Source organism: Dendronephthya gigantea, unplaced genomic scaffold, assembly GCF_004324835.1.
Source record: "Dendronephthya gigantea isolate DGI-Jeju-01 unplaced genomic scaffold, DenGig_1.0 000002F, whole genome shotgun sequence".
Lineage (NCBI taxonomy): Eukaryota > Metazoa > Cnidaria > Anthozoa > Malacalcyonacea > Nephtheidae > Dendronephthya > Dendronephthya gigantea.
In genome coordinates this window covers 1,379,388-1,392,481 of record NW_021163012.1, presented here as the reverse complement: position 1 = coordinate 1,392,481, position 13,094 = coordinate 1,379,388, and the positions used below count along the sequence as shown (strand labels likewise).

Below are 13,094 nucleotides of genomic sequence, written 5' to 3'. Positions count from 1 at the left end.
GTTCGGTTTCATTGGTGGATGGTAAATAAACGATCTAGTTTCTGGTTTCCGACCATATCATGATAATTTTGATCATATGCGGAATTGAGCTCTACCGTATTAACCGAATTCCCACGGCAAAGGATCAACACGCATAGCCGGTCATCTGCGCCCCTGCGCAGTTTGTGCTCCTATCAAAACGTTTGCCAAGGTTTTCTATAAGCTAATTTAGCAGCTCTATTTTTGAGCGTGATCTCGGCTTGTTATGATTTCCTTCTTGCAGCCAAGCAAACCAAAGATATTTATTGTTTCTCGTTAGCGCTTTCTTTTCAATACACAGTCTTGCTGTTGAAGGAAATGCCATTTTGCGTGGAGCTAGGTAACAGTCGTGTGTTTGCTTGGAGAAATTGAAAATGATTTGATTCGAAGAAGCACAAGTTTCTAGCAGGTTCATCTATGGCCGAATTTGGTCATTATTCGGCTGCATGCACTCGCGTTTTTTATTCATTGTAATGATCTTGTGAGAATTAGCAAACTTTTGAAGGGGCCTAATCTTATTATAGCGATAATTATCCGTGAATTGTACATCATGTCAGATAATGCAAAATACTGACTCATTACTTGTTCGCTCTTTAACCCCGACTATATGAATTAAACTGCTCATCTTAACTGCGCATATAATAAGACTGACGTCAATCTTCGAAGGTCTCTCATAATACGAACTTTAATACGAACTCTTGAAACTGTTTTGCATGAGATGAGAAGCGTTCATCTTGTTAAATAAGTCAGACGTTACATAGAACCCTCGTCTGGATTTCGTTTCAACTTTCAACAAGGTTGAAAAAAAATAATGATCCAAAAAAGAATGTCTCGTTATCTTAAGAGATCAATTTAAACCATTAAATGATGAATTTGTTCAATTGGATTAGGGCCTATACATGCATTTAGGTCTTTTCACGTGTGCCTTTCCGTAGGTCCAGCTATTGGCATGTTTTTTTGAGTCAGTTGTAATGAAACAGAAGGATTTACATCTAAACAAACTAAACTCCATTCATGGCAGATCTATCCGAGTTTTTGTATACTAGATTGTTCTCGCTGGAGGTCTAGTGGGGGCTATATTTTGGTTATTGATTCAGGTTTACTAACTCTATTCACATTGGATAACCCTGTCAGTTGTAATCTGTTTTCCTTAAAGGTTCATGCATGAAGATACATCTCTTATTGATCCAGTGTTACCACAGGTGGAAATCTAAACTGAACTAACTTAAATCTTTATACTTCATGGATAGCTCTATCAGTTCTAAACTGTTCTTCCTAGAGGTCCAGCAAGGATCATCTCTTTTTGATCCAGTGTTACTACTAGAGGAAACCTAAACGAAACTAACTTTTTTTATACTGGAAAGCTCTGTCAGTTTTAAACTGTTCCTCCTAAATGTCTAGTAAGGATCATCTCTTATTGACCCAGTGTTACTACAGGAGGAAACTTAAACTAAACTAACTTTTTTATACTGGATAATTCTACCAGTTCTAAACTACTCTTCCCAGAGTTAATACAGAACGAAATCTAAAATAAACACTAAACACTTTATAGTTACACTGGATAGTCTTACCAATTCTAAATTCTTCTTCCTGGAGGTCCTAAACTATTATTAGGTTAAAACTACTCGGTTTTAATAAATTACCTGAGGGAACCTGAATAAACCAATAAATCTTGATCATGCTGGATAGCCTTATCAGTCCTTTAAAGTCTCTTAAGGGTCATAACTTGTCAATACATTATACATTGGGTGTTACTCGACCGGGGAAACCTTGATTTATCTCCCTCAGTTCTTATCTTTTTTTCAGAGTTAAAGAAAGAGTTATTATTTCTTGGTTAAGCACTCACTAAGGCAGTTACAACGATATTAGGGGCTGTTTTTTGGCCTCGTTTCAAAGGGAATGGTTGAATGCGTGTGCATTTGACATGCTGTAAAACCGCGCTAACTTCTTGTTTATATGTTGAATCGGAAATTATGAAAAATTTTGGTTTCAACATTGCGCGTTTGTTTTTTTAAGGCGCACTTAACATGGCTCTAAATATTATTGTTTCAAACAAATATTGACACATGAATACGTCTGGTTGTTTTGATCTATTAACGGAAATTAAAAGCAAACAGATGCGGTGTTTACATGAATGTTGATGCCGTTTAGGTCCAACAACTCAAACCTCAAAAATAACCACCACTGTGGTGTGACATATTATCCCACAAATTTACCGGTGGCCTACGCATTTTTAGAAATTCATTTGCAGTTACTGGGAATGACACGCTTGTTGTTCAAACTTCATCTTCGTTTGTCGTGGCCAATCATTCCCATCGATTTAAAAAGACCCTGGGGTGGGTTTGTTTAAAAAAGTGTTATTTTTCTTTTCTTTATTAAAATCATGCCTGATCGTCCTGGTCGACAACAAACACAGAACACGTGACACCATTCTCTTCCATCGGCCACCTTTTCCCTACGGGCGAATGGAAGCTAGGTTAGGTATTAGATAGATGATCATGTTTTGCAAAGACCGCGAAATCCTTCTCTCTCTGTCCTGCGCGAATTAGATTTATGGCTTCAAAGGACACAAAATTATTGTAATTCAGAAAAGATGCTCTTTAATTATGCGCTAAATGCAAAGGTTTAAGGTGATATCGATATGGGCTATTAGGCAAGCTGTACACAGTGTATTATTAGATCTTAATAGCCTGTACTTGCTATCCCGGAAGTAACAATGATATGACTATATCACAGTATATCACAGGGAGAAATGCTGTTTTCGGCTAGATACAACGTGTAATCACTTCTCTCAAACGATAGGACTCGTCAATTCTTTAGCATGACTAGTGTCTGTAATTTTAAGCATACCACAGAGCTACTTAGGTCTGCCTGAATTGAGTTTAATTCGTCAATACGCAAGTGTTTAATGGGCCGTAATTACTAGGCGCATATTATGCAGATCTCTTATTGAGATTGAAACAGTTGCTTGAGGTCAGAGGTTGTGTGATTATTTTACAAGTCAAGGTCATTGGTATTTTTTATTCAGAATTTGTTGTGTATATTTCTAAACTTCTAACAAATGATATACGATTTGTCTGCTATATCCAGCGTTCTGGAGAAAAGCAAAATGTATGATGTCAAATGGTTTCTTAATAGCGTTCAAATAGTTTGTTATTTCAATCACTTGATGTCCTTTAGGTTTGTCTGGCTCGCTACCGGCGCTGTGGTCTTGCAATGCTTCTCACAGCGTTCAATAATTGCTTTTTGTATTCAACCACGAGTTTTTTCAGACCATAAAGACACCGTGAGCCATACCTCATCTATAGAACGTAATTAATCTCTCTGCATGACAACTTTTCCTTTGTTTTTTTGCATGGAATGTCAGATCAAACCAGGCAGGATATTTTTGTGAAATTTCTGGAGACTTCACCGGTGGTTTAAAATACGTATGTTTTAGCGGTTTAATAATCCCTGATCAGCTTTCGTTGTTGGCGTAATTTTCTGTTTTTCTGTTGCTATAGCGCCAATGAAACGCTACACAGGTTTCAACAATCATGATCTAGTTATAACAGACTTGTAAACTAGTAAATCAGAGTCTGTCTACACTTTTTGTTCTCAGCTTGTTGACAAGTTGATAACAACTATATTGTCGAGTGTTTGCACAAGTTTATTGTTTTGTCGCATGTCATCTAACGCCGTGGTCGACAACCTTGAAAAAAATTAACGACCCTGTTTTCATGTCTCTGTAGGTCCAGAATGATGCATCACAATTAAACAATTAACCTACAAAACAGGTGCTTGCCTATTTTTTCTTAAAAACGCATGCTTTAAAACGACCTCATAATATCATTAAACGCAGGATACTACCTGATATTTATTGCGTTTGTCCAGACGTTTATTTTGAGAAACGTTTATTTGAAGCCCTTGGCTCCCTCCTGCATCGAAAAGGTTTTATCGAGCGCGGTTTGAATTTCTTTTTTTGGTGATGGCTTGTTAACCTTGTTTAAGCATATTTACTTAATAGCATGAGTTCAGCAAGCCTACAACTAGAATATAATTTAGCACCACACCCATTTTTATCCGTGCATCCTAGCTCCAGGGGTCTGTTGTACAGTAAACTCGTGGCTAATAGCGAACATAATTGTTGCGCCCAAGTGAAAATATATCAGCGTGTTCATCGATAAATGTATAAACCACATTGATTATTGTGTTTGGATATGCTATTGACCGTTAAGTCTATGAGCACAATATGTTCTAAGTATTAACAAGAAACTTTTGAATTTTGGTATTTGGTTAGCCGGCTCGTTGAATAGGCTAATTCCAGACGTTTCTCTTATTCATTTCTGGAAATTTCTTTCTAGCATCATTCCAGGAAATTTTAGAATAAGCCCAGAACATTAGCAAGAAGTATGAGATAGACTCACTCCGGTAAGAATAGTCCATGATCGCGAATTCGTGTTTCATCGAGACTTCGTAATGAATGATCACAGCGAGTGCAACGGAAAATCCTCATTAATACTGAGGCGAGCGCTGCTAGAATGTCTAAGCCCAGACTCTACCCCCAGTAAGAACCATTTCCCATCTGAGTCAGCCGTATCTGTTGGAATGCTGCGCAATGGAGCGCGCTTGTGACGCAAATTGTGCGTAAATTGCTAATCAGCCTTCCGAGTGGGAAGCATTAAACCGGGGATTGGGTGCGGTCGCGTTTATGCGTGCGTTTATAATTAGCTCTGATTTAGGCGCGCATGTGTAATCAGTGAACCACTGATCTAAACTATCCAACTGAATGGCTAATCCCTTCCATTTATCTCAGTCATTTTTGAGGCAGAGTTTCATCGTGGACGAAATCTGGTCAGCGCCATCGTGACTTGTGGTTAAAAAGATACCTCAAACGTAGTTGTTTTGTGTATAGATATCTCCCGCGTTTGCGTCTGAATTGAAATTCTACCACGACAAGTGGCGGATGTGAAAGAGTGACATCGTGTCTCAGCCGGTTCCCTGTACAGACTGATTTACACAACCAAAACAGAAGGGAAGATGAACTTAAACATTTTCCATCCATCACCTGTCACTATAGAACACCACTCAGCAGGCAACGACCGTATAAAAACTTCTCTTTTCTGGCCGGAGGGAAGGAAAGATTGAAACAGGGAATCACAGTTCTCATCTCTCATGCTACTAAATACCTAAAATATTTTCTATAATTCTGCATGCTCTGAATTTGTGTATTCTGAATTGAGTCCAAAAAACGTAGCTAGTATATAGGTTATATATCATATTAAGGAAACAGCTTGCTTATAAGCACGTTGGCACATGGTATGCCAAGCATCTTAAAATCCATTTTGTGGTCGTAGGTTCATTTGTAAAGCCAAACTACAGACCCACACTCGTTAGTGTCTACTGTCATTTTTCTTCGCAGTGGGAATGCAATTGTATAGGACAAAGAATATAGACAAATCCTATTGAAAACATTTCTTCCCTGTTATTTTTTCCATGTTTTATACAAATAAGCATTTTTAGCAAGAAAATGTTATGAAATTAGGTGGTTCTTAAGAGTGACTGTTCCAAAACTGATCTTTGATGAGAAATACGGTTGTAAACATTGATATACTTCACTGCCATGCAATGAAATCGATCCTTTATCAACCCTTGGTAAACTAAATATACTGTATTTTAATCCACTTTATTAAGACTTTTTATGTCGGTATTTCTAAAATTTTCTTGTTACACCCTGTTGTAGAAATGTTGAAAATTATATTGCAAAATTATAATTAGGATGCTTTGCCGACACGTTTAAGATTAATTACTCAATTCTCTAGTAAATGACATTATTTTCCCAACACTATGCAAGCCTAAGATGGAACAAAGGACCTTAGCTGTTTCCTGTTGAGTTCATACAAATGCCTCACTGATCCCGTTGCCCTAGAGGTATTTGAGCATAAACTCGCTAACAACAAACCCCGTGTATTTTTTGAAAGGTCATAGTTGGATCGTTCTGTTTCTTGCAGTCAGTCTCAGGCAACAGAAAAAAACACCAGGAATTTTCTATTCTCACTCCACGGTACGCATCGATTTTATGTTTTTCTACGTTTAATAAAAACGCCGAATGAGACCGCCAATGTTTCCTGCTAAAGCGGTTCTCAATGACTTGCGGTAGCAAGGAACTAAACTGACATGATTCAGCCCCTCAGATGATAGCGAGCTTGTCAAACGTTGTGACCGTTAATTGTCATTATATTAAAGTTTGAGAATCTTTGAGAAATCTTCGAGAAGCAATACAAAATCAACTAGCCCGACTTGTATAAACGATGACAATATAGACAATTACTTTAGTTGTTTATCAGGGGATTAAGGTTATTCATTGTTTTCAATCGATGCCCGACTGCCATCGTGTTTATGTTATTTGCCGTTGGTAAAATACGCTTGCTGTGCTGAATTATATCCATGCATTGTGAAAACTTCTGTTCCGTTCCTTTTTCTTATTTTTTCTTATTTTCAGCTAAGATGAAGTCGGAAAATTTACTCAATTCCAAATTTTTATTACCCATTCTGTTTCTTGTGATATGTGACGTCAGATCTGGATGGACGCAAGGTGATGTATGCATGCGAAAAATAGAAGCTGATAGAGCTATCCAGTTTAAATAGAGTTGGTTTAGTTTAGGTTTCCTCCTGTAGTAACACTGGATCAATAGGAGATGATTCTTTCTAGATCTCTAGGAAGAACAGTTTAGAACTGATAGAGCTATCCAGGATAAATAAAGTTAGTTTAGTTTAGGTTTCCTCCTTTATTAACACTGGATCAATAAGAGATGATCCTTATTGGATCTCTAGGAAGAACAGTTTAGAACTGATAGAGCTATCCAGCATAAATAAAGTTAGTTTAGTTTAGGTTTCCTCCTGTAGTAACACTGGATCAATAAGAGATGATCCTTACTGGGACCTCTAGGAAGAAAAGTTTAGAATTGATAGAGCTATTTGGACATACTGAATATCTTTTTCTGCTCTAGAGGAAATAAGAGGACAAGTAGAACAGAGAATACTGGATGAAATATTTAACGAGTTCCATGATCCGTTTGTACGACCCATCAGAAAACGAGAAGACAAATTAGTCGTGATCGTTGGAATTTCTTATCATCAGCTTATCAATGTGGTGAGCTCGTCGATCAATTGAAAGATTATTTTATTGATCATCGAGTCATTCATGATAAATTTCCATGCATATATTTTTGTATCATCCAGAACGAGAAAGATCAGATCATCACATCAAGTATTTGGATCAGACAGGTAACACCAATATTGATTTTATATAAACACATCTATCTACACATCTATCTTGGAAATGCAAGTCATAACGATAAAGAACAATAGGAGCTTCAATTCATAGACAAAGGATATACACTATAAATTAATCTATTGTCTGGTCGTTCAGACTCTTTCTCTGAACTTCATGGGGTGTGTCGTCGGGCATTTTACAGTTTTACTGCAAACTGCCAAATATCTATCTACACATCTATCTATCTATCTATCTGGCTTGCGTGGAAATGCAAGTCATAACGATGAAGAACCTCATGCAGGATAGCATAAGGAACAATAAGAGCTTTAATTCATAGACAGTTGATATACACTATAAATTAATCTATTGTCTGGTCGTGCAAACTGTTTCTATGAACTTCATGGGGGTGTCGTCCGTCATTTAACAGTTTTACTGTCAAACTTTAAGATCTATATAAGTCTGTGTTGGCATCAAATGTTCTGCTATATTTCACGTCTAATAACTACCTCGAGTAGTGGACAGGTAATGACAGTAGGTGACAAGTAATGACAGTAGGTGACAGGGAATGACAGTAGGTGACAAGTAATGACAGTAGGTGACAGGGAATGACAGTAGGTGACAGGGAATGACAGTAAGTGAGAGAGAATGACAGTAGGTGACAGGTAACGACAGTAGGTATATTTTTATATCAGTGTTCCTCTGGAACATATTTGAACAATAATGTCTTATCCCAAAATCATTTCATGCAGACCTGGACAAACCAAATAATGACTTGGAATAAAGAAGGATATCGCAATATTTCACAAATAAACGCGGATCCCAACCGAATTTGGAAACCCGATTTGTATCTCTACAACAAGTAAATACAACCAAGTTTTTGAAAGTTGATAATAAGGGTAGAAAGTTTATAGACTTTGAAGTATATTTAGGTTCTTGAGCTCTTTCATGACGAAGAAATCAATATAAATATTTCGATTTTTTGTTAAACATTCTCACAAATATATTTAATAACGCACTTACGTTTAACTCTTTCTCAGCGCAGACGAAAGTTCGGATGGGAATCAACATTCCTTTAACACGAAAGTTAAACTAAAGTCCAATGGTGTCCACAAGTGGTTGGCTCCGGCCATCGTGAAAACTGCTTGTAAGATTAACGTGAAATATTTCCCATTTGATGAACAGGTATAACCTGATCGATAAGATATGATTTTTACTGAACCATTTCAAAGAACTGTTTAGAATTGATAGAGCTATCCAATATAAATAAAGTTAGTTTAATTTAGGTTTCCCCCTGTAGTAACACTGGATCAATAAGAGATGATCCTTACTGGACCTCTAGGAAGAAGAGTTTAGAACTGATAGAGCTATCCAGTATAAATAAAGTTAGTTTAGTTTAGGTTTCATCTCGTAGTAACACTGGATCAATAAGAGATGATCCTTACTGGACCTCTAGGAAGAACAGTTTAGAACTGATAGAGCTATCCAGTATAAATAAAGTTAGTTTAGTTTAGTTTTTTCATTTATTATAGTTCTGTAACGTGACTCTGGGATCATGGACGTACGATACTCTACGCCTGGATGTACAACTCGAAAATGATAGTGCTGACACATCAAAATTTGTCGACAACGGTGAATGGGATTTGATTAGCATGAAAGGATATCGTAATGTGATCATATATCCTTGTTGTCCTAATACTCCCTACGCTGATCTCACTTATATGATCAGAATTCGAAGAAGAACAAGATTTTATTACATCAATCTTATCATTCCCTGCTTTGTAATCACAGGTACGTTAAAATGGCTTTTCAAACCCACATACAGGAAAATTTAATTCCCCTTTGTTTCCTCTGTAGCTCTGAGTATCTTAGCGTTCAAAGTCCCTCCTGATTCTGGTGAAAGGATAACTCTGGTGATCACAAATCTTTTATCCATGATCGTGTTTCTATTGCTGGTTGCAGACATATTGCCTCCTATTTCTGATGCTACACCTCTGATTAGTATTTATTATGCTATTGTCATGTTTGAGGTAAGGTTCTGTTTAGAAATCATGTCTTGATCAAACTTCATCTAGTCCTAAGACTTGATCAAACTTCATCTAGTCCTAAGACTTGATCAAACTTCATCCAGTCCTAAGACTTGATCAAACTTCATCCAGTTCTAAGACTTGATCAAACTTCGACCAGTCCTAAGACGTGATCAAACTTCACCTAGTCCTAAGACTTGATCAAACTTCACCCAGTCCTAAGACGTGATCAAACTTCATCCACTCCTAAGACTTGATGAAACTTCACCCAGTCCTAAGACTTGATCAAACTTCATCCAGTCCTAAGACGTGATCAAACTTCACCCAGTCCTAAGACGTGATCAAACTTCATCCACTCCTAAGACTTGATCAAACTTCACCTAGTCCTAAGACTTGATCAAACTTCATCCAGTTGTAAGACGTGACCAAACTTCATCCACTCCTAAGACTTGATGAAACTTCACCCAGTTGTAAGACGTGATCAAATTTCATCCAGTTCTAAGACGTGATCAAACTTCATTCAGTTCTAAGGCTTGATCAAACTTCATCCAGACCTTAATCAAAATTTGGGCGATGTTTTTTCTTTAGATCGGTTTTGCTCTTATATGTACATGTGTTGTGCTAAAAGTGAACTTCAGGCACCCCTCCCATGGTGACATGCCCCCGTGGTTCAGAACGCTGGTGCTTCGTTGGATGGCGAAGGTGTTTCGTATGACTCCACAGGTTGAGATGGCTGAGTCGCAAAAAAAACATTTCAGAAAGCGAAAACGATCTTTAATCAACACATTTTTCAACACCTGGGCGCCAAGATTATCGGTTTCACGGTAATTAAATCATATTTCAATCACTTTTTTCCCATGCCGATAAAATGGATCATTACGTGCTGGTAGCTTATTCATTTTTTCAATTGAAACGAAGCCAAATGTTTATTTATTTTATCTATTATATGACTTTCTACAAGCTTACACGGTCAACGTGAGAGCATTTCAGGGGCATCTCAAAGTCGAAAACGAAGGCGCTCGATAAAGTTCTTAACTGGTAATGAAGATCTTGAAAATAACAGTGTATTTACCGACCAAAATGGCGGGACATTGCCTAATACGGAAAGCGGCGAACAATACGCCGTTTTGACAGAAATTACTACCTCAGGGGGATTGCAAAGGGATGGTGAGGAAAACCCGACTACACAAAGAGATGTTGAGGGAGCGTCTGGGGTTGAAGAGGTGAACGTTAGGGTTGACTCTGCTAGTTCCCAGGCAGGACTGTGTGATGTGACAAGTAATGAAAGGCAAGAGACTCGTGTTGAAGAAGTAGAGGTAAGATTAGAATTCGGGCGTGGTATTCCTGTGTTGGTAGTGTTCTGCAGTCAGTTTGTATCAGAACTAAACATTTTTTCCATCATTCTTCAAGGAACAACCTGTCAACGTCATTACTAATCCAACATACCCTCTGGATATCAGCGAGTCCTCAAACGAGCAGTGTTTAGCATGCTCTAAAACAAGCCCCATGCATGCCTTGGTGCAGCAACAAGAGGACTTGGTCAAGCACGTCGAATCATTGGCCGCCATGGCACGTGACATGGAGGAGGAAGAATGCAAGAGAGAGGAATGGAAACTAGCTGCAGCCGTATTGGATGAATTCTTCTTCTGGTTGTATCTCATTATGATCGTAATATCAAAAGCTGTTGTGTTTTCAATGGTACCAGATTATGAAGATTGACCGCAGCCCAAGTTGAGCGTTCCCTCCCCGATAGTTAGTTCCATGGCTTATAACTCTTTGTGTTTACCAAACGTGTTTACCTTGTGCCTTGTGTGTGTGTCGTGCTTTCGATATTGTATATTTAATGTGTTGTGTAACTTCTGTCAGTACAGTTACAGAATTCAATGTGTTGTGTATAGATCGTCAAAACAAGTGACGGAAGGGTCGAAATGAAATGCACAATGGACGTCTATGATAGACGATTGTGGATTGCTGATAGTTAGTGACTCGAGTAAAAAGAAAGTGATAAAAATGACACAATAATTTATTGGCAAGTTTGAAGTGTGGTATCGTTGCTCTGAGTTTTGAGGCACACGTTATTTGCATGTATATATCATAACATGCAGAATTATATTGCTCTCTTCCGAGTCCGAGGTTTGCCATGCATGATGTGTCGTTGCATCAAGGGACTCTGTGATTTTGATGAAAATGTTGATCTCATTATTTGCAAACTGAATTCTCTGTCTTTATTTGCACTTGCTTCGTTGTTCGTTTGGGCTTGCTAACAGACATACCCATTTGTTATTTTTAATTGAATATACCAGTAAAACAATGCAAGCCAAACTAGAAAAACACATCCAATTATACATGAAAATATAATTATAATAATCATAGTTGCCAATTTCGTAGGATATCCATTCTAGTTAGTTGAAGACGATAGGCCCTGCTCGAAACAGCAAAACACCCAACATATGTTTTCAGAAATTGTCTATAAACGCTCGGAATACAAGTCGTTTCTATTATCTTCGTATATCTCTTGTAGATAACCTACTGAGGTGTCATATTGTAGTCACTAATTCGGCCGTTTTAATACATTCATGCTGACTTTATTCAATTCAAGCCAGATCTCTTTCATCAGTCTGTCGTAGAGATTCACAGAAGATCACGTAGTCTCATCATGGTTGTTAAAAGTCTTGGTTTAGTCATCCTCATCTTCGCCTTGTCTATGTCAGCCAGTTCAGCTGAGGGTATGCATGTGAAACATATGTTTACTAAACAACATTACCACGTATACTGCATGTGCTTTGTGTCAAAAGGCTCGCAATGCACTGCATGCTGTTTCAAAATTTGTCAACTTTTTATTCCCTATCATTCATTTATACCCCACGTTAAATATTGTTTATTCTGAGAAGCCTAAGGCCTAAGATATTTGTTGTTCAATTCAGTTCATTTATAGTCAAAGACGGTCTTAAGAAGTAACTAAATTGTTCAATCTTTGAACTGTCTTTGTGTATGATGATAGATATGCGTGTGCTGATAATCACTATTATAAGTGTCTATATGCGTTAAGTTGACCTAACCCATACGTAGCTCATCAAAGATCCCACTGACAACCGACACCGCGGAAATTGGTAGACTTAGCCGTAATTCTCAATACTTAGACTTTAAATTCGGCAAGCTAAAAGATTTATAAATACTCAACAAAATATCTCTTGCACAAAAGATTTGAAGCTTGCACACGGCAAAAACAAATCATCTGAAAATGTCTCAAAATGGCCATTTTACGGTGGCAGATGCATACGAAGGGCCTTCAAAAGTTTCCAAAACCGATATTGGAAGAAAAATTGAACTTGTTTTCAACTTATTTGATAGTATTTTCTTTGACAGCAGTTTCTGAATACTAGGATTCAAATGTGAGCAACTGATGAGATATTTGACTTCCAACACCAATTTCTGCGGTGTCCTGACAACCCACTTACAAGATAGTCTTGCAATTCGAAAAATTACCTTTGACTGACAATCTTGTATGCTAACGTGGGAAGAATGAATGTATAAATAAATAACATAATTTGTTGAAAATCTTGTTTTTGTATCGCTGTGAGATATTTCTGTGACGTGAATACTTGTAGTATATTTCATTTAGTATAATTATTTTGTTGCATTCTTTATCCTAGAGCAAATTAATGATATCTCGCGTCTGATGAACTACCTCATAAAAACATCAAATTCTTCAGTTATTCCTGTGACACGAAAGAATAAAACAACAGGAAAAACGCTCGCTCTTGATGTTAAAATTGGACTAACATTATACCAGATCA

The 13,094-nt window shown here is 37.5% G+C and overlaps 1 protein-coding gene across 5 annotated transcripts in view; it reads left to right on the top strand.

Annotated features, from left to right (window-relative positions):
* Positions 1-11,679, top strand: part of LOC114534283 (acetylcholine receptor subunit alpha-like) — a 41,571-nt gene extending 29,892 nt beyond the window's left edge. For 2 of the 5 annotated variants that reach the window (XM_028555777.1, XM_028555775.1), the window contains exons 4-16: positions 3,750-3,794; positions 4,362-5,928; positions 6,009-6,061; positions 6,500-6,592; positions 7,008-7,150; positions 7,240-7,284; positions 8,023-8,132; positions 8,311-8,455; positions 8,803-9,061; positions 9,128-9,300; positions 9,886-10,121; positions 10,259-10,613; positions 10,708-11,678. In XM_028555777.1, coding sequence (XP_028411578.1) covers positions 6,505-6,592; positions 7,008-7,150; positions 7,240-7,284; positions 8,023-8,132; positions 8,311-8,455; positions 8,803-9,061; positions 9,128-9,300; positions 9,886-10,121; positions 10,259-10,613; positions 10,708-11,016 — 1,863 coding nt within the window. In that variant the 5' untranslated portion in view covers positions 3,750-3,794; positions 4,362-5,928; positions 6,009-6,061; positions 6,500-6,504 and the 3' untranslated portion in view covers positions 11,017-11,678. Of the gene's footprint in view, positions 1-3,749; positions 3,795-4,346; positions 5,929-6,008; positions 6,062-6,499; positions 6,593-7,007; positions 7,151-7,239; positions 7,285-8,022; positions 8,133-8,310; positions 8,456-8,802; positions 9,062-9,127; positions 9,301-9,885; positions 10,122-10,258; positions 10,614-10,707 lie in introns of those variants that run through there. The other 3 variants (XM_028555780.1, XM_028555776.1, XM_028555779.1) reach the window with 3 other exon arrangements.
* Positions 11,680-13,094: the final 1,415 nt, after the last annotated feature.